This window comes from Corylus avellana, chromosome 2, assembly GCF_965113065.1.
Source record: "Corylus avellana chromosome 2, dhCorAvel1.hap1.2, whole genome shotgun sequence".
NCBI classification, from domain to species: Eukaryota; Viridiplantae; Streptophyta; class Magnoliopsida; order Fagales; family Betulaceae; genus Corylus; species Corylus avellana.
In genome coordinates, this window is record NC_142491.1 from 23,083,404 (window position 1) to 23,108,566 (window position 25,163).

The 25,163-nt window shown below is 39.7% G+C and overlaps 1 protein-coding gene across 3 annotated transcripts; it reads left to right on the forward strand.

Moving 5' to 3' along the window:
- Positions 1–22,943, forward strand: LOC132179131 (etoposide-induced protein). Of its 3 annotated transcripts, none has more exons than XM_059591779.2 (12): positions 1–176; positions 388–453; positions 1,746–1,896; positions 3,389–3,441; positions 17,496–17,630; positions 17,755–17,818; positions 18,036–18,121; positions 18,206–18,288; positions 20,603–20,679; positions 20,809–20,924; positions 22,399–22,480; positions 22,828–22,943. In XM_059591779.2, the coding sequence occupies exons 1-11, from the start codon at positions 55–57 to the stop codon at positions 22,463–22,465; spliced, it is 1,020 nt and encodes a 339-aa protein (XP_059447762.2). In that variant the 5' UTR covers positions 1–54; the 3' UTR covers positions 22,466–22,480; positions 22,828–22,943. The 3 variants fall into 3 exon arrangements, with proteins under 3 accessions (XP_059447762.2, XP_088369449.1, XP_088369450.1); XM_088513323.1 differs by having other exon boundaries at positions 1,764–1,896; XM_088513324.1 differs by lacking the exon at positions 22,828–22,943 and adding an exon at positions 21,317–21,369.
- The last annotated feature ends 2,220 nt before the right edge of the window (positions 22,944–25,163 follow it).

Here is a 25,163-nt window from a genome sequence, read left to right on the forward strand (position 1 = left end):
AAGCAAGGCACTGGTCTCTGTAGCTCTCTCTCTCTCTCTCTCTCTCTCTGTGTAATGGAAGCCTCAAAGCCGTTAATGAAGCATTACAGCGCAAAATTAAAGCAAGCGACGCTGCTATGGCTAGAGGGTTTTAGAGAGGCCTGTTGTCTTCACCGGGTCGTCATTCTCTGCTACAGGTCCTTTCCCTCTCTCTCTCTCTCTGAAATTATTAACTTCCCTTGCACGCCTTTTATTTCTCATCACCTTTGCTTTCCGTTTGGTTGACGAGAAAATATATGAAAGTAGAAGAAGTAAGGAGTTCTTCGATTATGTTAGAAAACTAGGTTCCAAATTTATACTTTTAGCTACTGTATCACGATTTTTTAAAAAAAATATATGTTGTGGCAGGTCGAGAGAGCTTTTGATCAGAACTGGGCAATGTTTTCTACTGAATGGTTTTATTTTCTTAGGAAGGTAATCTATTTCTTTCCTCTATAAATTGTTTAATTGGAGAAATTTTTTGATCTCGGTTTCATTTAAATGCATTTGTAGTATATTCGGTATACTAATATTGCAGTTGATTAGAAATTTCGGTTGTGTTTAATATATTTGATCAATTAGGTAATGCTATGTGCATATGCTAAGAGTTGAGCAATTGGGTAATTTGAAGTATTTAAATCTTCAATAACTGTGATCCCTGGACAAGGTTTGCCCTATCTTTTGATGCAATACCACCCCATGAGGTAGATGGTAGTTGATCCCATCACTCACAAGGTTTATTTGCTACCTTGCAGACTTTACCAATAAACTTTCTTCATGCTACCTTGCAGACTTTACTTATAAACTTTCCCAAAAGTTCGTTCTTCTTTCTTTGTTTTCTTCTTCAGGAGAAAAACAAAAAAAGAACTTGCTTGGGTGGGTTTAGTTGATGAGAAGAAAATTTAGTGGCCAAAATTTGGACTATGTAATCAGACTTGTGCAGCACCTAGTTGGATAAGACGATGGATATGATATTTCAACAGTTTGAACATTGTTTTTCAGACATACAACAATATTTGGTCCCTGTATTCATCAGAGAACATCTTTCTTGTACAATGATGGGAAAACACGAGACTAACTTTAAGAAATCATAAAAAGATGCCTAATGAAGCTGCTTTTAAAATTCTAAAGGAAGCAACAAAATACACACAAAAAGGGAAAACAAGAAGAGGAGGAGGAAGAAGAAGAATAAGCAGCAGCGATTGTCAATTACAGAAAACTGAAATCTTATATGTAATGGTTTATTCCAATCTAATGAGTTAAATACCCTAGCATGATTACCTGAATAAGAAATAAAAATAAAAATAAACTATGAACTTAAAAACACTTGCTGTACATGCATGTCATAGCTGGTAAAATTCCATTTATTCATGACAGGCAAAATTAATCCATGTTATGAATTTCAATCTTCTCCCTAGGTAATTTTGCTAATTAAGTTTTGCTTTTTACTTATAAGTAATCTAAGCAAAGATCTTTCTATTTAATGCCTTATATTACATGTACCATTTTTTTTTTTTTTTTTTTGTGATTATTTGTATCAAAAATGAAAATGTATTTGTCTAGTGGTTTCTAGCTTGCTTTTCATACATATTTTACAGTTATATGGGCCTTTGTTTCTCAATTCCAACCTACCATGTTAGTTGATGTATTAATGCTTCAGTTGGTTGTGAAACAGTGTATTTTTATCATGCTTTAATAATTTAAATATCTTCGATATCAATGTGCAGTATGTTTGTCCTCAACAGAGTTGTCGTCCCAATGCTCTACTGGATATTACCTGATCAGAGCTCACAGTTTAGTTCTCAAATAGCATTATCACTTGGTTGCGTTTTGAAATTTTATTCCATCATTCGTCATGGACTCATACAACTCTTTTATGTAAGTATCAGTATCATGTTTATCATTTTGTACCCTCACTTACGTAGCTGTTTTAATAATCATTTCAGGAATGTCTCATCGTTGAGCTTCTTAGATGGCTTTTATATGTACTTTTTATATCAGGAAACTGGATATTTGCATTGTTTTCAAAAAACCTTATGGGGTAAATAAGTTAGCATAACTATATTTTTGTGCAAAAGAGAAGGATATGATGAAAACCCACATCAAATGCGTATGTTATCCAATATAACCTGTGTAAAGGATACCAAAAAGCACAAATCCATATGGGCTGCCAGAGCCAGCTCAAATTTTAAAATCCAACTCTTGTAAGCATGATTAAATGCTTTCCTGTAAGATGCTCTCTCAGCTTTAGGTACAATGGAAAAACAGATCTCATGTCTATCTAGAGTCCCAAGCTGAGGTTCATTGTTCACGAATGGCAACTTTTTATCTTGCTAGAGAAATCTAAAGAGGTTTGATTTTGAATAAAAATTTACAAAGGCATCCTATGGAAACTAGATATTCGCCAAGATGAATCTCAGAAACTCAATCTTTTCTCTGATTTTATATAGCTACCAATCTACATTTCTGCCACCATCAAGCTATCTGGGTGTTTTGGTTAAAGGTTACTACAAAGTCCAAGTGGCTTTAATTGTTATGCAGAAACTATTTTTATATTGGGACCCACAACCAAGTTTCTAACATCTTAAGATGAGTTCATGGACTGGATCATTAAAACTAATAAAATAAACTATAATCCTAGCCTCCCATTGGTTTTGTTGCCAATCCGACTTTTGCTGTCATGCTTTTTTTTACTCTTGTGACATTTCTTTTTTGATAAGTACTCTTGTGAGATTTCTTCTCCTCCCTTTATAATATTCTGCCTTTTAATATATAGAGTTTAAACTAAAGAACCTTACTCATCGCAAAATTACATGTATTCTTACATATGGTTACCATGCATTTATTGTTGTTTCAAAATTTTGATGATTTATTTGCATGCTATGTTGAGGCTGAAGAATCAGGTTCCCTTTTTCTAGCATGGTCAACTATCCATGCTATCTGACTATGTCGACAAATGATGCAGTATTAAGAAAGAAATTTCTTATGCTATTCACCTAGATAATTTCTTAGTGATGGTTAAAGAATTATAAAAAGATGCCATTCTCAGGAATTCTAGATTAATGTACCTCAATCGACTTTCTGATCAAGGAGGTAACTTAAGACTACAAGGATGCTATACGCCCCCACCCCTTTTCCTTATTCTGAGCAAAAGGCATAATGTGTTTTTTTCCTTAACAAGGTGAGAATAGAATGGCATATTGGACATAACTTGTTGACATGACTCAGGTGATGAAACAACATGTTTATTTGTGGCTTTTGTTCTGTATGAAAAAATAAAAAAAATAAAAAAAAATAAATAAAAAATTCTCCATCAATTCCTTTGTTAACTTTCACCGATATTAATCATTTATCTGATCATAACTTGCAGGTCTTTTGGTTCTACCCATTGTATGTGTTCAGCTTAATTCTAAGCAATATCTGGTACCGTTCTTCCTTTCTGATGGCTATGTTTTGTAGTTTATGTATATCTCTGATTTCAGCTTGGTGCCTATAGCTATGACTCGGACCTGGGTAGGCTACATGTTGTCATCTTTGAATGACTGTAATCATGCATTGTCATTTTTTTTTATTAAGTAATCGAAATTTTAACCCAAGTAGACAGGAAATATACAAGAAAAACAACTAAATAGAAAAAGGAAAACAATTAAGAAAATCTTGAAAGCTAGTAAAATGAAGACAATCAAAGGTTGTTGTCCAGTGAGAAAGGGTATTGGGAAGAATAGCATGGAAAAGTCGGCGGCTTGTTTCGATGGGCACTCTCATAACATACTCAAGAAGTTATCAAATCATAGTCTTCTTAAACCGGTGCCTTCAATAGCTGATGTGAATTTAGATAGCAATGAGAGGCTAGGATTGTATTCTGAGGTGCTACGTAGTTGTGCTTTGAACAGGTGCTTGAATGAGGGTAAGGTGGTTCATGGGCAGGTGATCAAGAATGGGATGGACCCGGATTCCCATTTTTGGAGATTGGTGGTGGAAGTGTATGTGAAAGGTGGGAGTTTGCAATGTGCACGTCAGGTTCTTGATGAGATGCGTGAACGGGATGTTGTGTCTTGGACTGCACTGGTTGAGGGATGGATAGATAAAGGGTTCAGCCATCACGGTATTAGATTGTATAGCGAAATGCGGAAAGATGGTGTCAAGCCAAATGAACAAGCTTTGATGAGTGTCTTGAAAGGTTGTTCAGAGGGCTTAAACTTAGTTTGTAATGAATACAAAAACTAAATCTATAGAAATACTAAAGATAGATCTTCAGGACTAATAAAATAGTTGCTGTAAATTATTTTCTTGAAGTTTGAATGTCTCCAAAATAGAATTTCCATCAAGTTTCAAGGTAAAAAAAAGCTTGAGCTAATAGGAAGAGTGAATCTAATTTGCAAGACCGATAAAATAGTTGATGTAGATAGGAAGTCTGAAATGCACAAATGTTCATAATTGTGAGATTCTATTAGAGTTGTCATTTAATCTAGTACCAAGTTACTTGATGTTAAGAAAATTTCTTTGAGAATATGCCGAGCTTAAAGCGGAAGGGTTTGTTGCCTTAGTGAAACAATGGTGGGATTCTTATAAGTTCCAAGGTATGCCGAGCTTTGTTCTCGCTTGCAAACTCAAGGCCTTGAAGCTGAATTTGAAGACATGGAATGAGGAGGTGTTTGGTAACATTGAGAGGAATAAGAGGATTCTTCTTGAAGATCTTTGGGCGTTTGATGAGCACGAAGAAAGTAAGGCTTTGAATGAGGAGGAGTTAATGAGGAAGGCTGAGGTTGTTCGAGAGTTAGAGAAGTGTACACTTATGGAGGAGATTAGTTGGAGGCAGAAATCTAGGGTGTTTTGGTTGAAGGAAGGAGACAAGTGCACTAAATTCTTTCACTCCATAGCCAACTCTAACAGAAGATATAACTCGATAGAGACCCTTATGATTGGGGATAATCTTTCTTCAAATCAGGATGAGATTAGCGAGCACATTGTTGATTTCTATCAAAAGCTCTTTGCTGAGCAACACAATTGGAGGCCCTTGGTAGATGGTATCTCCTTGGATTCCATTTCGAAGGGAGAGACCAGCTGGTTGGAGAGAGATTTTGATGAGGAAGAGGTTAAAAAGGTCGTGTTTAAGATGAATGGCAATAAGGCATCGGGCCCCGATGGGTTTTCTATGGCTTTCTTCCAAGCTTGTTGGGATGTGGTGAGGGAGGATATTATGAGGGTGTTTAGTGCTTTTCATGCTGGCGGGATGTTTGTAAAGAGCCTCAACGCTTCTTTCATTTCGCTTATTTCGAAGATTCCCAGTGCCATCAATCTCAAAGATTTCCGCCCGATTAGCCTTGTGGGAGGTATGTACAAAATTATTGCCAAGGTTTTAGCAAACAGATTAAAGGTTGTGTTGGACAAGATCATCTCCAAGTCGCAAAATGCTTTCATCAAAGGTAGGCAGATTCTAGATCCCATCTTGATTGCTAATGAATGCCTTGGTAGTAGGCTGAGATCTGAGGAGCCAGGGGTCATTTGCAAAATGGACTTGGAAAAAACTTATGATCATGTGAATTGGGGTTTCTTGATGTACTTGCTAAGGAGGAGTGGTTTTGGAGGGATATGGTGTTCTTGGATTCAACATTGCATTTCCTCGGTGTGGTTTTCGATTATGGTAAATGGGTCTCCTAAAGGTTTTTTTAGAAGCTCCAGGGGCTTGAGACAAGGGGATCCCCTCTCTCCTTTGTTGTTTGTGTTTGTGATGGAGGTTTTGAGTAGGATGATTTCGGCGGCGGTTCATGGGGGGCTGTTAGAAAGCTTCAAAGTCGGCAACACTACAGTCTCTCATCTTTTATTTGCCGATGACACCTTGATTTTTGCAATGCTAGGCCTGCCCAGTTACGCTATTTGCGAAGTTTGTTTTTGTTATTTGAAGCTGCCTCCGGTTTGAAGGTTAATTTGGCTAAGTCGATGCTAATTCTTGTGAGGAATGTGAAGCAAGTGGATTCGTTAGCCGGTATTTTAGGGTGTGGGGCAGTTACTTTGCCAGTGAAGTACCTTGGTCTCCCGTTGGGAGGCTCGTATAAGTCCAAGCATATTTGGGATGAGAGTTATCGAGAAGATTGAACATCGGTTAGCCAGCTGGAAAAGGTTGTATTTGTCGAAGGGGGGTAGGGTCACCCTTATCAAGAGCACTCTCGCTAACCTGCCCACTTATTACTTGTCTTTATTCCCTATTCCGGTGAGTGTTGCTAAGCGCATCAAGAAGCTTCAACACAATTTCCTATGGGGAGGGATAGGCGAAGAGTTCAAGTACCACTTGGTGAAGTGGTCGTAGGTTTGCACCCCGATCAAGGAAGGAGGGTTGGGTATTAGGAATTTATTGGTCTTCAACCGCGCTCTTTTAGGGAAATGGTTGTGGCGCTATGGGTCGGAAAGAGATGCTTGGTGGAGAGTTGTGGTAGATGCGAAGTTTGGAAGCTTATGGGGAGGGTGGTGTTCTGTTGAGCCTGGAGGAACGTTTGGGGTGGGGTTATGGAAAAATATTAGAAAAGAATGGGAAACTTTCAAAGGCTTTACGAGATTTGCAGTGGGGGATGGGTCTAGGATTAGCTTTTGGCATGATTGGTGGTGTGGAGATTCAGCTCTCAAGATAGCTTTCCCGATTCTTTTTAGTATTGCTTGTGCAAAGGATGCCTCAGTTGCGTATAACGTGGAGATGCTAGGTGGGTCCAATCAGTGGAATGTGAGTTTTTCGAGAGAGGCTCATGATTGGGAGGTGGATGCCTTTGCCTCTTTCTTCTAGGTGTTACATGCTACTAGAGTGAGACAAGGGTTTGAAGATAGATTATGGTGGAATTCCTCCAAAAGAGGAACTTTCAAGGTCAAGTCTCTCTTTTTCTCCTTGGCGTGTTTGGAAGGGAGGAGGTTTCCCTGGAAAAGTGTGTGGCGGACACAGGCTCCTCCAAGGGCAGCTTTCTTTGTGTGGTCGGTGGCTTGGGGCAAAATTCTGACCTTAGATAACCTCATAAAGTGAAATGTGATTGTGGTGAACAGATGTATGTGCAAGAAGAGTGAGAAGACGGTGGATCATCTTCTTATTCATTGTGAGGTGGCGTCGGCTTTGTGGAGTGCCTTTTTTGGTCGTTTTGGGTTATCGTGGGTGATGCCTGGACAGGTTTTCGAGTTGCTAGCCTATTGGTGGTCTTCAGGAAGGAGGGGGGGGGGGAGTTTGTTTTTCCGGTTTCGATTAGCTATGATGATTTCCTTGTACGTTTTTCCCCTTCTAGTTAGGTGATCCTCTTTGTATACTTCCAGTGTACTTTGGGGCGCCTTACGCTTTTAATAAAGTCTGTTGCTTACTTATAAAAAACAAAAAAAAACAAAAAAAAAAAAATTCTTTTACAGGAAGGTTGTCTGCACATTTCTTTTGAAAATGCCAGTACCATTTGATTAATGATTAAACTATTTTAACCTTTTACAAAGTTCATATCATAGTGTCTTGTACTTCTAAAAACTTAAATTATCTAGAGAGGGGGAGTGTGTGTACATATGCACATCTTTGTACATTCATTTTCGTTATCTTTGAAATTTGCCCCGGTGACCCCAAATAACATCTAGAGGGTGGTGAATAAGTGTTTTCCAGCAAACAAAACCGATTAAAACTTTTGCAACCACACACACAATCACCAAAATTAAGTAAAGCAATAGAAAGATCAAACATAACAATTTTGGTAACGCAGTAAGAGATCCACTGCCCACCGAGACATGACCCACTTTAACCCATAAAGGTTGAAAATAGAACTTCATAAGTTATAAGCATTCTCACAGCTGACTAGGAATCCAAAGATGTTGTGCGTGTAGAAATGTTGTGAATTATACATGTACATGTAGTTGGAGTTATCTTCTGTGACTTGCTTGAGAGTTCTGAGTTCCAATGGGGTTGTCAAGGGCCTGGACGGTGGAGTCCAAGGAATTTATGATGATGGTAAAGGATGGAGATACGGTGCTGAAGCTACAAGAGCGATGCAGGGGTAAGACGCATTGGATACGGCTGGAATGGAGAGATGCGGTTTGGCTAGCGAACACCTTCAATGAGCTGAAGATGGTGGAGGATTCAAGGGTCTTTAGGGATGAATCTAGTCGTAGTTTCCCACGTACCATAGCCCAGAAATGCTTCAATAGGCATGAGAGTTTTCTGGTTTTAGAGGAGTATGATGGTAGAGATAGGAGAGGAAGAGTCATGGTGCCAGAGGGCAGGCATAGGAAGGGTTGGGATCAGTTTCAGTCGGAACTGTGCATTGCCATTGATTTTGTTCAACCTTTTGTTGGGGATGCAAGGAGGGCAGCGACAGGGAAACAAAGAAGAAGCTTTTCAGAGGTATTGCTCTCGTCATCGAAACAGGTAGAGGAGCCGTTTGGGTCCTTTGCTGAGCCGATTGCAAGAGTTCCTAAATGGCTGTTAGGAGCTGGGACCAGTAATTCGTTTGGGAAATCCTTGCATGCTGACTGCCATGTTAAAGCTGGTCATGAAGTTCAGGAGGCTGTTCCGGCGAAGGGTCCGGCGACATGGTACAAGGTGAACAGTCGTGCTAGCTGTGGGGTACAGCAGAAGAAACCTGCAAGTTACGAGGAGCAAATCTGCGAAGACCATACTTCAGGATCGTCTGGGCAGGGTTGCGTGTGTGCAGGGGAGAAGGAAAAGCTGAAGAGATCACTGTTGAAGATTCAGGAGGAAATCAGGATCTGTCTCGAGGGTTGTGACGCACGCTGCTCTTGTAGTTGTGGGTTTGGATTATCTGGGCCTAAAACCCAGGCGGCCCAAGTCCAGTCGAGTGGTCAGATGATAATTCAGGCCAAGGCCCATCCCAATCCTCCGACTGGCCAGATGAAGGAGAAGGCCGTTGTTGTGGGAGCTGGACCCAACAAGGCTCTGAGCTATTATAGAAGGAAGGTTGCGGGTAAGGAGGGGGACTTGGGTGCGTTTGAGCCCAAAAAAGGACTTCGTCCTTTCTCGAATTTCACGAGTTCAGGGGTGCCGGTCCCTTCTGTGTCGACGGCAGAGGCGCCGATGAAGGTTCCAGGGGTGTCGGTCTTTTCTGTGTCGCCGGCAGAGGCGCCGATGAAGGTACCAGGGGCGCCGGTCCATTCTGTGTCGCCGGCAGAGGCGCCGATGAAGGTACAAGGGGTGCCGATCCTATCTGTGTCGCCGGCAGAGGCGCCGTTGAAGGTTCTGCCGCTAGTGGAGGGGTCGAAGAAGGAGACTGCGGCTACGGATAGCGCCATGGACGCCGGTAATGCTACGGTGTTCACCACGACGACCGGCCTTGTTGCTCAAGTCTCGGCGTCGACGCGGGTGTGCGACCCAGCCCCGGGTATTCTGGGTAAGGAGCCGGCGATTCTTCCGGTAGGAGTTCGAAGTGAGTTTCCGACCAGTTCTGTCCTGTCGTTTCCATATGGGCCTGCTGCCGGTGATCGCGCGATATCGGGCAAGGAGCCGGTGACTTTTCCGGCAGGTGTTCGAAAGGATATCTGTTCTGTCCTGTCGACACCCTCTGGGTCTGCTGCCGGTGCTCGTGCGATAGTGGGTAAGGAGCTGGCGATTCTTCCGGCAGATGCCCATAGGGAGTTTCCGACCTGTTCCATCCTATCGACATTCTCTGGGTCTGCTGCCGGTGCTTCTGCGATAATGAAGAAGTCAGTGATGATGGGGCAGCCAGAAGTTCTGAAGGCAGGGGGGAATTTCGACAAGGGGGAGGGAGGAGGCTCAGGCCATTTGATGAGTGTCAAGATGGGCAACATGGGGGAGGGGCTTAGTGCTGGACAGTTGCAGTTAGATTGGCAGGGGGAGATCCCACCGGGTCTGGAGAAGTGGGATTTGCCAGGTTCGGATGATCTTTTGAGGAGGCAGGGGGCTATGGTCAGTGTCTGTGTTGAGAGTTTATGCTCTTTGGGTGAAGTCAGGTCAGGAGTTAGGGATTGTAGTTCGCAGGGTGAGTCGTTTGCTCCTGATTCCTTAGCCTTGGTGTCAGTTGAAGATCAGGAGCCTCTTACAGTGGAGTTTGTTACTCATTTTAGCAAGCTCGTGGGTGTCTCTTGTGATGGAGAAGCTGGGAAATTGGCTGAGACTTTTGGGTGTATAATGGCTGATAATGAGTTCATTGATGAGGAGGTGGGAGATGTGGGAGATGCGGGAAAGGCCATGGAAGCACATACGGGAAAAAAAGGTAAGAGAGAGCTCAACAACCTTCTCTCCTCTGTTAATTATGAGGTGCACAGTGGAAGCTCTTTGAGGGATAGTAAAAAGGGGAGGGCTGTTCGGACTTTTTAATGAAGCCGAAGATCCTTTCTTGGAATGTGAGGGGTTTGAATGTAAGGGATAAAAGGATGAGGGTCAGAAATCTTCTTAGAAATTGGAAGGTGGACATAGTGTGTTTTCAAGAAACGAAGGTGGATTTCGTCACCAATGTCCTTATGTAGAGTGGTGTCATGTTCCTTCTAGAGGGGCTTCGGGCGGCATCTTGGTGATGTGGGATAGAAGAGTAGTTACGAAGGTTGAGGTTGCTTTGGGCAGATTTGTGGCGGCATGCTCTTTCAGAAACGTTGATGACGGGTTCATGTGGGCCTTTGCGGGGGTTTATGGTCCCAACAGAGACAACATCAGGTGTCTCCTTTGGGAGGAGTTGGTGGGTCTTATGAGTTGGTGGGATTTGCCTTGGTGTATAGGTGGGGATTTCAATGCTACTCTGTTTCCTAGTGAAAGGTCGGGGGGGGTATATTCTCGATCCGCAATGAGAGATTTTGCAGATTTCATTTCAGAGCAAGGTCTTATGGATTTCCCGTTAGTCGGGGGGGTATCTACTTGGTCCAATAACCACTCCTGGTCAAGGCTAGATCGCTTCCTAGTCTCTCCGGAATGGGAAGCTCGTTACCCAAGTATGCGTCAAAAGAGATTGCTTCGGGTATGTTCGGATCACGCACCCATTATTCTTGATTGTAGTTGCTTCTTGGGAGGTAAGAGACCCTTCAAGTTTGAGAATATGTGGCTTAAAGTGGAGGGTTTTGTGGACAAAGTAAGGAGCTGGTGGGAGTCTTACATTTTCCATGGCACTCCGAGTTTTATTCTGGCTAAGAAGTTGCAAGCTCTTAAGGGGGACATTAAGAGTTGGAATGACCAGGAATTTGGCAATGTGGGAGGGCGCATTAAGGCGTGCATGGAAGATATAAAGGCTCTTGATAGGGTGGAGGAAGAGAGAGGTATATCGGCGGATGAAAATGAGAGGAAGAGGTTGTTAGCCAGAGATTTGGAGGCTCTTCTTTTACAGGAGGAGATTAGTTGGAGGCAAAAATCTAGAATTCGTTGGTTGAAAGAGGGAGATAAATGTACGAAATTTTTCCACCAGATTGCTAATGCAAACAGAAGACATAATGCTATTGAGTCTCTGTCTGTGGGGGGCTCCACTGCTTCAGATCAAGGGGTCATTAGCAATCACATTACCAACTTTTATGAGTCCCTTTTCTCTGAGAGTCTCAGCTGGAGACCGAGGCTAGATGATCTTGATTTTGATATGTTGAATGTTGGAGAGGCCTCTAGGTTGGAAGCTCCTTTTGAGGAAAGGGAGGTGTGGGAGGTGGTGAAAGGTATGGATAGGGACAAGGCGCCGGGCCCGAATGGCTTTTCTATGGCGTTTTTCCAGGATTGCTGGGGGGTGATTAAGGAGGACATTATGGCGGTTTTTGCAGAGTTCCATGAGCGAGGTAAATTTGAAAAAAGCCTCAATGCTACGTTTATCTCCCTTATTCCGAAGACCAATGGAGCTTCCGATATTAGGGATTTTCGTCCGATTAGTCTTGTGGGAGGGACATACAAGATTGTTGCAAAGGTCTTAGCCAACAGATTGAAGGAAGTGATGGATAGGGTCATCTCTAAGCCGCAGAATGCCTTTGTTAAAGGTAGGTAAATTTTGGACTCAGTTCTTATTGCCAATGAATGCTTGGACAGCCGAATCAGATCAGGGGAACCTGGCTTGGTGTGCAAGTTGGATATGGAAAAGGCTTATGATCATATGAATTGGAAGTTTCTTCTTTATGTTTTAAGAAGATGCGGTTTTGGAGAGAAATGGTGTTCGTGGGTTGAACATTGCATTTCGACTGTGCGCTTCTCGATTTTGATCAATGGATCCTCTTCCGGTTTCTTTGATAGCTCACGGGGCGTGAGGCAAGGAGACCCTCTTTCTCCTTTCTTGTTTGTTCTAGTCATGGAGGCGTTTAGCAGGATGATCAATGCCTCAATAAACAGGGGTCTCATCTCGGGTTTTTCTGTGGGAAGAAGAGAGTCGGATCGGGTTATTGTTTCTCACCTACTTTTTGCAGATGACACTTTGGTTTTTTGTGGAGCAGACCCTAATCAAGTTAGGAACATTGGTGCATTACTCGTTTGTTTTGAAGCTGCTTCAAGGTTAAAGGTGAATCTGGCTAAATCTGTGTTGGTCCCTGTTGGTAGTATGAACAATACAGGCACTTTGGCAGGCATTCTTGGTTGTGGCTCAGCTTCTATGCCGTTGAAGTATTTGGGTCTCCCGTTGGGGGCCCCGTTTATGGTTAAGGCCAGTTGGGAGGACATGTTGGAGAAGTATGCTAGAAGGCTGGCCCCATGGAAACGGCTATATCTGTCTAAAGGGGGGAGGGTTACTCTCATCAAGAGCACCTTATCCAATCTTCCCACCTATTTTTTGTCTCTATTTCCTATCCCTGCATCTGTGGCGAAACGTATGGAGAAAATTCAACGGGATTTCTTATGGGGTGGGATTAATGATGAGTTTAAGTTCCATCTAATTAGTTGGAACAAGGTATGTTCTCCGATCTCAGAGGGAGGATTAGGGATCCGGAATTTGCGTCTGATGAACAAGGCGTTGTTGGGAAAATGGTTGTGGAGATTTGCTCATGAGAAAGAGGCTTGGTGGAGGAAGATTCTAGTGGCAAAGTACGGCGAGGTTTGGGGTGGTTGGCGATCCAGGGAGCCTAGTGGTTCGCACGGGGTGGGGTTATGGAAGAACATTAGCAAGGGGTGGAGGTCGTTTCATTGCCAGATTAGATTGGTTCCTGGGTCTGGGTCCAATATCAGGTTTTGGGAGGATATCTGGTGTGGTGACAGGTCTCTCAAGGATGCTTTTCCTGGACTTTTCAATATTGCCACCAATAAGGATGCGTCTATTGCGGATAATAGGGAGTGTTTAAATGGTTCTGTGCAATGGAATATTTCCTTTATTCGCAGGGTTCATGATTGGGAAGTGGAGGTCTTGGCCTCTTTTTATTCTCTCTTGTATTCGTACTTGATGCGAGGGGTAGGGGAGGATAGGATGTGGTGGAACGATTCAAGAAAAGGAAAATTTGAGGTCAGATCTTATTTCAGAATCCTTGCTTCCAAAGATCATTCCCCTTTCCCTTGGAAGAGCATATGGCGTACCAAGGCTCCTTCGAGAGTGGCTTTTTTTGCGTGGACGGCCGCGCTTGGGAAGATTCTAACCCTGGATAATGTTCGGAAGAGAGGTATTATTGTGATTAACCGTTGTTGCATGTGCGAATCGGATGGGGAGTCAGTTGACCATCTCTTTCTTCATTGTGGGGTTGCGAGTACCTTGTGGAACGCTGTATTCTCTCGGTTTGGTTTGTGTTGGGTGATGCCTGGGAGCGTCAGGGGTTTGTATGCTTCCTGGTGGGCGGGTGGCAAGTCCCGTAGCGCTGTTGTGTGGAAGATGGTTCCTCTGTGCCTTATGTGGTGCATCTGGATCGAGAGAAATGCTAGATGTTTCGAGGATTCGTCTAGAAATATTGAGGATCTTCTACACTTTTTCTTGTATACCCTTTTCACTTGGACCGCTGGATGGCTAGCGCCCTTAGTGATAAGCTTCCCTGATTTCCTTTCTATGTTCTCTTCTTCTTTTTCTTCCTCTTAGTCGCTCTCTTGTATACTCCCTGTGTACTAGGGTTGCGCCCCTTTGCGCCTTGATAATATATCTTTACTTATCAAAAAAAAAAAAAAATAAGCATTCTCACAATGGAGTAGAAGGTGATCTACAGATTCCCCACCCTTATTGCACATGCAACAACAATCTACCACTATGATATGTTGTTTCCTTAAGTTATCCATAGTGAGGATCTTCCTTAAAGTGGCCGACCAAGCTAACGTTACTCTCGAGGGATTGCCAAATACTCTTCCAAGGGAAAGAGTCATTGTCATGGAGAGTAAGGACATTATAAAAATATCTGACATCCAACAACCCTTTCTTGGAAGGAGCCCAACACAACTTGTCTTCACCGACCAGTCTTAACCATATGGAATACAACATATTAAAAAATGTGGTGAAAAAATCCACCTCTCAATCATGTGCCACTAATAAAGTCGATATTGCATTAAGGAGAGTCAATAGTAAGCTAGAAATGATTTGCTATGAAAGCATCTTTGAAATGAGCCAAACTAAATAACTCTAAAAATGTTGCCTTAAGGGACTACTCCCTATACCACACCATGTCTAAATCTAACCTTGGAGCCATCCCCCATCTCAAGTCTAGTTTACCTAGAGAACTCCCCCCAACCTTTTATGATAAATTTCCATAAACCAACCCCATACGACCCGTTAACCTCACCAAAACACCACCCACCCACTAAGCTGCTATGTTTACAATCCACTATCGTTTGCACAAAGCGCCTCTCTCAAAAGCATAGTGTCTTAACCATTTTCTCAAGAGAGCTTCATTAAATAGAAGTATATTGCTCACCCCCAACCCTCATAAATCAGAGAACAAACTTTGGACCAACTCACAAAGTAATATTTGAACTCCTCACCAATAGCAACCCATAGAAAGTCCCACTATAACTTCTCAATGTGACTGGCAACCCCAGCAAGGATGAGAAAAAGTGACAAGAAATAGCCTATCACCCTTTGACAAATACAACTTCTTCTAACAAAGCAAATGACGCTCTACCTTCTCAATAATGCCATACCAAATAGATATGGCCCTAAAAGGAGCCCTAGATACTTCATAGGCAAGGAAGAAACCCAACAGCCCAAAATGCGTGCCAAACGTTCTACATTACTGACATTGCCAATAGGGACCAGCTCTTTAGCTAGGTTGATCTTCAAACCTAAGACAACTTCAAAACACAAGAACAGGCATCACAAATAATGGAGGTGATTTGGGCTTGGCTTCACAAAAATTTAAGGTGTCATCCACAAACAGGAGATGAGTGATTGTAAGCACACCAGCATTCCTAGATGTTGGTGCCACAAGAGCTACTAAAGAAACCCGCTGGAGTTCCATTGACCAAGACAAAGAAATGAACCAAAGAAATACATTGAGTTATCCACTTACTCCATTTCTCCCCAAAACCGCACCTCCTCAGCATATACAACAAAAAACTCCATTTCACTTGATCATAAGCTTTTTCAATTTCCAATTTACCAATCACACCTAGCTCCCCATATTTGATCCCAATATCAAGGCATTCATTAGTAATGAAAACTGAATTTAAAATTTGCTTGCCCCTAATAAATGCATTTTGAGAGTTGGAAATGATCATCTCCATAACCATTTTCTACCTCTTGGCAAGAACTTTGGCTACAATTTTGTAAAGTTCCCCCACAAGACTAATATGGCAAAAATGCTTAATATCAATAGCCCGACTTTTTTGGAATAAGAGAGGTAAAAATGGCATTAAGGCTTCTTTCAAACTTGTCTCTAGCATGAAAATCATGGAAGACCTTCATCATTTCATCTTTTATAGCATCCTAGCATGCATTGTCATATGAAGTGCATGTAAACATTCCATCTTATTACTAGGTATTTAGAGTTCTTTTCAGCTTCTAATCACATTTCTTGTTACATCACGTCGAGGGGAGGCTGAAGTTTTTGCTACAAATTTTGGGATGCCATATTATTTTCTTGGGATTTGTGTTGTATGTACATTGATATGTGTATTGCATCTAGGGCTGGCAATTTTAACACGACCCGACAACCCAATACGAACACGACACGAAATTATAGGGTTTGGGTCATAAATGGGTTGACCCGTTTATTTCGTGTCTGGCGGGTCGTGTCATGGGGTGGCCCGCCAAACACGTTTAACCTTTTTTTTTTTTCATATGGATCATTGGATGCCAACTGCCCTTCCTCGATCTTTCTGCTACCAGCCTACTGCACGCCTATCTAGTTTTCACTAAAAACTAAAAAGCACTTCACGTGCTTCAGTAGAATGCTACCATGATGTTTATGTAAAAAACTAAATAAAAAAATGATATAAAAAACTAAATAAAAAACTGATATGAAAAGCACTTCACGTGCTTCAGTAGTACTTCACGATCTTTTCCATGATTTCGGTCGCCAGCCATGTGATGTGAGCAAAAAAACATATATATAATAAATTCATCACATCCGTCCATTATAGCAAGTTCATCACAGCCGTTCATTCTAGGAGTATAAAAACATATTTTTCCTTCCCCAACCCGAACCCACTCAATTTGCAAGACTCTGCAACCCCTATACGCCGCACATCTCCTTATCACTCCCCTTGGACCTCTCATCGCCGAACTGCCATCACTGTTAAATGCCGTGCCGATATGCATCTTCTCCAAGTTGCATACTCCCCTTGGACCCTTCCTCGCCTAACTGCCATTGTTGAGCTGCATCATCGCTGTTAGGCATTAAGCATCATCTTTGGCACCGAGCTGCATCTTTGCCTAACCCGTCATCTTCGACTATTTCACGGGTCAAACGGGTCGTGTTGGGTGACTCGTGAAATTGTCGTGTCGTGTTCGGGTTTAGTGGGGCCAACCCGTTAGCTTATCGGGTCGTGTTTGGATTTACCCCTAAATGTGTGGCGGGTCGTAAACGGGTCGACCCGCCGACCCGTTTTGCCAGCCCTGAGTGCTTCTAAGGCTGGATTATGAACTAATTTACAAGACCCTTGCTAGGCCCGTTGTAGTAATTAGATGGATTGTTGTATACATCTTGTGTACTAGGATTGTGCTCCTCTACATCCAACGGGGGCAAAAATGTCGTGTTTGAGCAGAAAATTGCTGTTTTTTGTTCTCCGATTTCTCGCATAAGAGAAGCTCAAGGAGAAGGTGGTTTTGTTTTTGGTCTTTGTCTTTTGTTTTTGTTTTTATCTATTATATTTTTTGTTTTGGTTTTTATATTTTTTATATTCTAAAAGACATGTGTCACAATATTATTGGTGGTGACATAACACATTAACGGATTTTGTCCAATTTGCTAACAGAAAACACATCTAGGGATCCATTTGTGTTTATTGCATACCTTAGGGAGTTTTTAGTCACTTTTAAACTCCAGGGAGCTATTTGCAACTTAGTGAAACTACATAGACTAATTTTGCATTTTTCCTTTTTTTTTTTTTTTTGGGTTCAAATTCAATGTTTCTCATACATTCCCTCTAGAGCTTAATTATTTGTTTATCTGATCTGTAGCTTTAAAAGAATGTATTCATTCAGGTACAATGACATTGCCAAGTTTGGTTTTGCTGCAATGGGGAGATCTGGGCCTTCTGGAGTGGAACCCTCAAGCCCAAGTGAGTCAATAACTGCAAAAAGTACGATTCATACGAAAAGACTTGCTGGCCTGGGAGGGTAAAGTTACTATTGGTTACTGATGGTGTTTAAATGGATTCTTTACTGCTGATTGCAGGCACTTACTCACAATTAAAATGTTTCACAATAAAATTTTAAGGTTCATTTGTTCTTGTTCACACAGGGTCGTGGTTGGAATAGCAGAGCAGGTGTATTCAGTTCTTCTTTTGAGCTTCTTCTTCTTAGAGGTGAAATATATATTTGTATTTTTTTGTTGTGTACGTTTGTCTGTGTATATACTTATATTATATTCTGACGAAGCTGTTACTGGCCTTCTTGTTTTGCAATTCTTTAAGCATATTATACCAGTGTATATGCTTATGATCTACAACAAACTTAACGTCACTTTGTTATCTCTTTACTTTTTGGATGACAGACATGATACTTTCTGAGAATTGTGTGCAGGTTTTTGCTACAGGATTTGTACCTTATGTGGGGAAAGTGCTCAATTTCCTACTACTATCCTGGATGTATGCCTACTACTGTTTCGAGTATGTTGTGCTTGTAATCTGCTTTTCTACATGTTATATATACTCACAATTGGCCAGATGATACTAAGCTTTTGAACTTATTAGATACAAATGGAACATTTCTGAAGTGGCTCTCGAGAAAAGGCTGGACTTCTTTGAATCTAACTGGGCATTTTTTGCTGGTTTTGGTAATATACTTTTCAGTGGAGTCAATTGCTGAATTGGATTTGCTTAAGCATACCTGTTAGTTTTTTCAAATGGCAAAATATTCTGTTCAGATACACCTGGCTTCCCTTTAGTTGTTTGCTCTATAGTTTCTCATATGGACAATCCATGATTACTGATCTTAAGTAGCAAACCTGGAGGGCACTTAGTCATGTAGCTTCATGGTTAGGAACTGAAGCTAACTACTTGATAAATTGTAGCCACCAGTTTCCACAATGCTGAGAGAGGAAGGTTTAGTACTTGACATAACTAGTTGAGTCAAGTTTTTGCAATGATGGCGTGCTTTAATTAAAACCATTCTATATTGGCTAATGACATAAATATCAAGCTGTGGGTGTGAGGAAACCCAAGACTTCATTGTTTTCAACAGGGAATGGTGTCTAGAATTCTTCGTACCCAATTTATGCCTAATTGCTCCACCTATAGTTCCTCTAATCATATTTTATAAATGAACCAGAGCCAATCCGAATTGATCTTGTAAGACTTTAATTATTTTTTATTGTAAGATATACTTATATTTTTTTTGATAAATAAGTGATTCATTGAAAAGCGCAAAGGGGCGCAACCCTAGTACACATGAAGTATACAAAGAAAGGCCCCACTAAAGGCAAAAAGAAGAACATAAAGATAAAAATTGAGGCATGGTGGAAATCTTAGGCACACTGCAAGCTTCGGTCTAATGGAACAATGTTTGAATAAGCAACTTTTTGAGCTCTTCCATTGACCTTTCTTGATCTTCAAAACATCTTGCAGTCCACTCTCGCCAAATGATCCACATAAGACACAATGATGCTATTCGCCACACCTCCTTAGCTGAAATATTACCACGCTAACCACGCCAACACACTAACAAATCTGCTACCCTTCCAGACATAACCCATGTAACATCAAAAAGAGTGAGTACTGCACTCCATAACGCTCATGCCACTTCACAATGAAGGAGAAGATGGTTGATAGACTCACCACTATGTTTGCACATGTAACACCATCCTACCACAATGATACCTCTTTTACGCAAGTTGTTCAAAGTCAGAATCTTTCCTAGAGTCGCCGTCTACACAAAGAAACTAACTCGCAATGGAACTTTGACTTTCCATATACTTATATCTATAAAGAATATCTGGTTACTAAAAAAAAGATTTATCAGTGTATCAAAATATGGAAAATGAATTGCATAACAAGCAATCTGTCTGTTTGTGCTTATGTTTGCTTCACATATAACAATGAAACTGAATGTTTCAGTGAGGTTCTTTCTAAAATTTTTAGATCATATATGGTAATTTCTGAGATGCAGATGGGATATCTATCATTTTGAACATCTATTAACTTTCTTGATGTTTCAATCTTAAAGAATTAAAATAACAAAAAGAAAGAAAGAAAGAATAAACATGTAGATCTGTAAGGACGAGTACCTCCTTTAGTCATTGTTGCAGGATCTTATCTTCAGCACCCAATGACTGAAAATCTAAGGATTTTGGTACTGGTTTAGGGGAAACTAACAGTTCTGATTAGGTCCGTACGGATTAGGTTCATAGTTGTGTTTGGGGCTGGGAAATCAGTATATAGGTTCTTGAGCATCACACTTAAGACAAAGCTGATCACATATCAAACAAACATTTGTGTTTTTACTTCATTATTGCCTTCTGAAAATCCCAATACATGGCTTTAATACACAAACCTGATCCAATATCAAACAAACTTTTGTGTTTTTACTTCATTAATTGCCTTCTGAAAATCCCAATACATGGCTTTAATACGCCTCTACCTACCCAACTTCTCATTGGCTTTTGAAAACATTAATACAAGCCTTATGTAGGTGTTTACAGACGAGGATCCTCTCCATTTCACTTTAAATGGAAATGAGTCATTTCATAGTTAAAATTTTATTTTGTTATATCTAAAAGTATACATGTTGTCACGCCATTTAAAATCTTTAAATGATATAGTAACATGTTCACCATGTGGCAACATATACACCATTAAGTCTATAAAATCTAATTTTGGTCATTAAATGGCCCCTCTCCATTTAACTTGAAATGGAGAGGATCCTATTCCAGTGTTAGAGTTTTAAAATAATGTTTCATGGATGCGAAGCAAATTAGATTTATGCATACAAACTATGATCTTTGTGATGTCTCAAATTTCATCATTTACAGCGTAATATTGCTATAGGAATAGACATAAGAGGTCACACATACTTTCTATTTGCTTTCCTCTCATATATTCATGATTTTGGTGGTCTGTGCAACAATATTATTTTCTTTAATGGTTTTTCAGGAAGCCCTTGTGTTCTGGCTATATTTCTTTTCTCACCTCTTGTGAGCTATGGGGTTATGGCTATACTCTTTCCACTGGTACATTTAACCTTTCTCTTTTTGGTTGATTATTGTTGGATTTAGATAATTCTCCTCTTTCCTGAAGTTCAACTTTGCTTTTATATTTTCTTCATTGATGTGAGTGACCGTTGACCTTGTGCCTTTCAGTTTGTTCTAACTGCAACAGGCTCAGGGGCTGAACAGGATATTTCTTTCCAAAGAAGAAAATGGAAAGGTGTTGGATTGGGAAGGCTTCCAATATTCTATGCAGCGGACACTTTGTCGTAAGCTATCCAATTTGCTCATTGTCTCTTTTCTCAAAGGAACTTACATGTTGAATTGCTATGATTTTGTTGCAAATATAACAGAAAATACAATGGACCAATTCAGATATTATTTGGGCACCTTAAAATCACTTCCCATTTTGTGGGTCATTAGCAACTTTTTTTATGTTTTGGAAATGTAAACATTCAATTTATATACCTATGATTTAAACAGGGGAACTAGATTAGACAATTATTTTGTTAGGTTCTTAGGAAATTTGGTGGATGATTTTTCTGGAGCTGCCAAAGTTCCCACATCAAAGAAGCAAAAGATATATGATTTGCTTTCTGAAAGAGGTGCATGAATATACTACAAATTCTATACTAAATCTTCATCCTCTTATGTGCTGTAGATGGAAGAAACCAGTTCCATTTTGATAAGTCTTGTCAATGGGCTTGCCCACTGGTAAACTATTTGACATTTTGTTCTTAAAATCGTTTCGGCTTTAAAGACTTTCTGAAGTATTCCCATTGCAATTTGTGCTCCCATACTTGGAATAGAGTGGACTTCTTTAACTGTTGTTTACAACTCATTTGTTAATATGGCACTGATATCAAGAAATAATCCAACAGCACCGTAATTCCAAGAAAGAATGATAAATTATTTTGGTATGGAAGAAGCCCAACTACTTTCTCTCTTCTCTTCTGCCCTGATGCCAAATTCTAAAGCTCTCTAACACACCTAGAAATTGGCTGGAGCCTTGCATATGCCTTCCTTTAAATCACCGGTCAGCCACCATGTCAACTCTAGATTGACCTCTATCTTTCTTGATCTCTTTCAATCAAACCAAGCTAGAGAGAGAGAAAAAGACCTTAGATTTTGATAAGTGATCATCCAGTGGATTGGCCCAATTTTTGCAAGTTTGAGGGGCTCAGTCCATCTTATGGAAACTCTCTCTCTCTCTCTCTCTCTCTCTCTCTCCCACACACACACGCTCTCACAAATAGAAATATGCACACATGTAAAAATAATTATTTTTCATGTAGTTTTTATTGGGGGAGGGGGGTCCCCCCAGTAACTGTTCTATGAATACAATGGACTAGGTATGGTGCAGCTCAATTCTTTCTCTGTAGCTATTATCATGCGATTGAAACTTCTGTACTTGCTAAGATGGGTGAAGATATTGGCCTGGGCCAATAATTCCTGGAAGCTTACAACAAATTCATTTTAGACATAGGCATATGCAATTTAAGAAATTATATAGAATTATATGGTAAAACATGATTTTTGAGTTGCAGAAGACTCTAGGCTTGGACTTTTGAGGACGTGTTGAAAGAACATATATCTGCAAATTCATGCTAGCATCTTTTTAGGACTGCAAAGAGATTGGTTCTTTTTGATGTCATATACTTCAAGAAGGAAAACTGGTATTGTTTGAACTTTAATACTATGAGACTAATGCTCTGTATGTCTTGATTGGACCATCTTCTGCAGACTGCGGGTGTTATCTCTCTTGCCCTTGGAACATCAGGACCAGATTCAAGACAACAAGGCACATTAAGAAGTTATGGCAACGGTAAGTTTTCAGTTGATAGAATGCAGGCTTCAACTGGGCAAGGATCCTTAGTATTTCTTTTATGGTCAGGATTTAAAGTTAGTGCATCTAACGATATACATGATACCATATTATTTAAAAAATTTAAAAGACGTGCTAACATTAACATTATGTACACTGTTAGATACATCAACTTTAAATCTTGACCTTAAAATAGATACCATACATTTCAAAATTGAAATGGAGAGGATCTTATTCCGCTTCAACTTGCCATTCAAATATCTCTTTTGTGTATGCCTTGCAGTTTTCCTTGAAATGCTTTACCAATTCATATTGTTAATTTCATTTTGTGATGTGACAACTAAAAGGCGTGCTCCAAGCAGATTATCAAAGAAATTGTGCATAATGTGTGTGTACATTAAGCACAATAGTTGGAGATAAAGCATAAGAACAGCCTAAAGGTTTGGTTCTGTATCTGGTGTACATAAATTGCTAACTATTGATGGTCAGATTTTGTGAACTTGTCGATAGGGAGAAATTTCTCTGAGATGAAGTGTAATTGTGCCTATTGCTTAAATAATTTAATAGATGAATGGGAGGATGAAGTCACAGGTTCATTTCTAAATGCAATGAGTTGTGTTTGGCTGGCAAGAATAATAATTATAAAAAAAAAAGTCTTTATAACTAATGGAATGGATTTAACATATTATAGTTTTGTGCACTGTTTGCATAGTTTTGTTGGCATGGCAGATCCCTTTCTTTAGCATGTTTATTATGTTAATTTTTTGTTTGATTATAATTTCTTAAATAGAATTAAAGGTTGAATACTAGGCAAAAGGCTTAACTAATATTCTTTTCCCATCTACTTTTCTGGTTGGTTAGGAGGTTGTGGTTGTATAAATAGATAAATATTCGACCTAATCCGAACACTATTTTCTTTAGTCTCATAACTTTTACACTCAATCTCAGAAAGAATATTCTAATTTAAAGGTATAATAAGGGGCCAACATTATGAGATGGATCCTAGAAGTGGAAGGTATTATTGTCTCCTGTTTCTTCGGATGTGAAATATTTTATGTCAAAATATTTTTTAGTGCAAAATATTTTGTGGAAAAAAGTGGCTATTTTTCACTGTTTGTTTGTGACCTCGAAAATGGTGCAAAAAATATTTGTTGGCATTTAGCTCATATGAAAAACTCCAAAATATATTTTATACTTTCGTATAATTTGAGGAGTTGCAAAGGAAGAGAGGGGTAATAAAAGGTCTTCGGAGGTAGGATTGAGATGTCATGCAATTGTGTGTCCATATTGCGTGCAATTTATGTAGGCAATCGTGAAAGGGCTCTTGTTGGGGCTTACTTGCTCGGGCAGGTGTTTGTGCAAATAGGCCTATGAAGGACTTTTTAACAATTGCTTATTTGACGGTGTGGGAGAGGCGAGAAAAACAGTCTACGCAGATGAGGAATGTAAACTATTTTACATCTTGTGGAGTTAATTTTCTTGGTAGACTGAAAATATTTTCAAGTTGACTAATATTTTTGAGACAGAGAAAGAGCACTTTCCTATATATAATTTAGATTTATTTTTAATTCACACGTTGTTTTTTTTTTTTTTTTTTTTTTTTGGGTCTCGTGGGTTGTTGCCCTTTTCTTTTCCCACCTGATTTAGTCCTTTTGTTTGGTTTTCTTTTGTTTTTAAGCTTTTTTCGCATTGTATGCTCTTTTTGGAACTTTCTTCAGAATCTACTCGGTAGGTGCAACTCCTGTAGCCACTAGAAAGGCTAGATACCCAGCCAACAATGGTAGGAAACCAGTATTAGTAGCAGTACAAACAAAAAAATTAAAAATAATAATAATAATAATAATAAATAAATGTGAGATGATGGAAAAATAACACATTTCTCTAATAATAATAATCCATTAGAAGATTTGCCAAAAGGACATGGGGCAAGATAATGAACCCTGACAGCTTGTATGGTATCCAACATGCTCAAAAGCAAAGGAGATAATATACTTAATTGCTTACCTTTCGTCTAAAATAATAATAAATTAAAAAAACCAACTCATTAGTCATTACTACCACCTCGCGGCAATTAATTAATTTTTTTTATAAAAATAGAATATGGAATAAATTTATTATAATTGTTATCATGTAATCTTAAAAGTTAAATAAAATATTTAACTATATATATCTACCTAATGATGACTTCCATTCACATAAATTATACTAGTACCAAGTTGAAGTAGCAAACTCCTAAATTATTGATTTGACCTATTATCACCACTAATCAAGAAAGAGCGTCGTAAACAATATTATAACTTTTATTATAAGTTCCTTACAAAATGACTTAATAGTTTATATGATATTAATGACCTCAATACTAAAATATAAACGGTCAAGTGACAATTAATATATCACTTACCGCGTCAGACACTAAAATAAAAATTGTCAAGTGATAGTCCACGTGACACTCATTTCTATAAAATATGAACTATTATATACAAAAGTTATAATAGGACTATAGTACTAAAAAAACATTAAAAAGAAAATGTCATGTGAAATATGAGCATATATTTCTCGTAAAAATGTTACGATTTCTCTTGGTGTTATTCTCATCCCACGTAAATATTATTTTCTTAAAAAAAAAACTTATCCCACTAATCCGTCATTTTTTTTTTTTTTCCGTATCGTTCCTCTGAAGTCT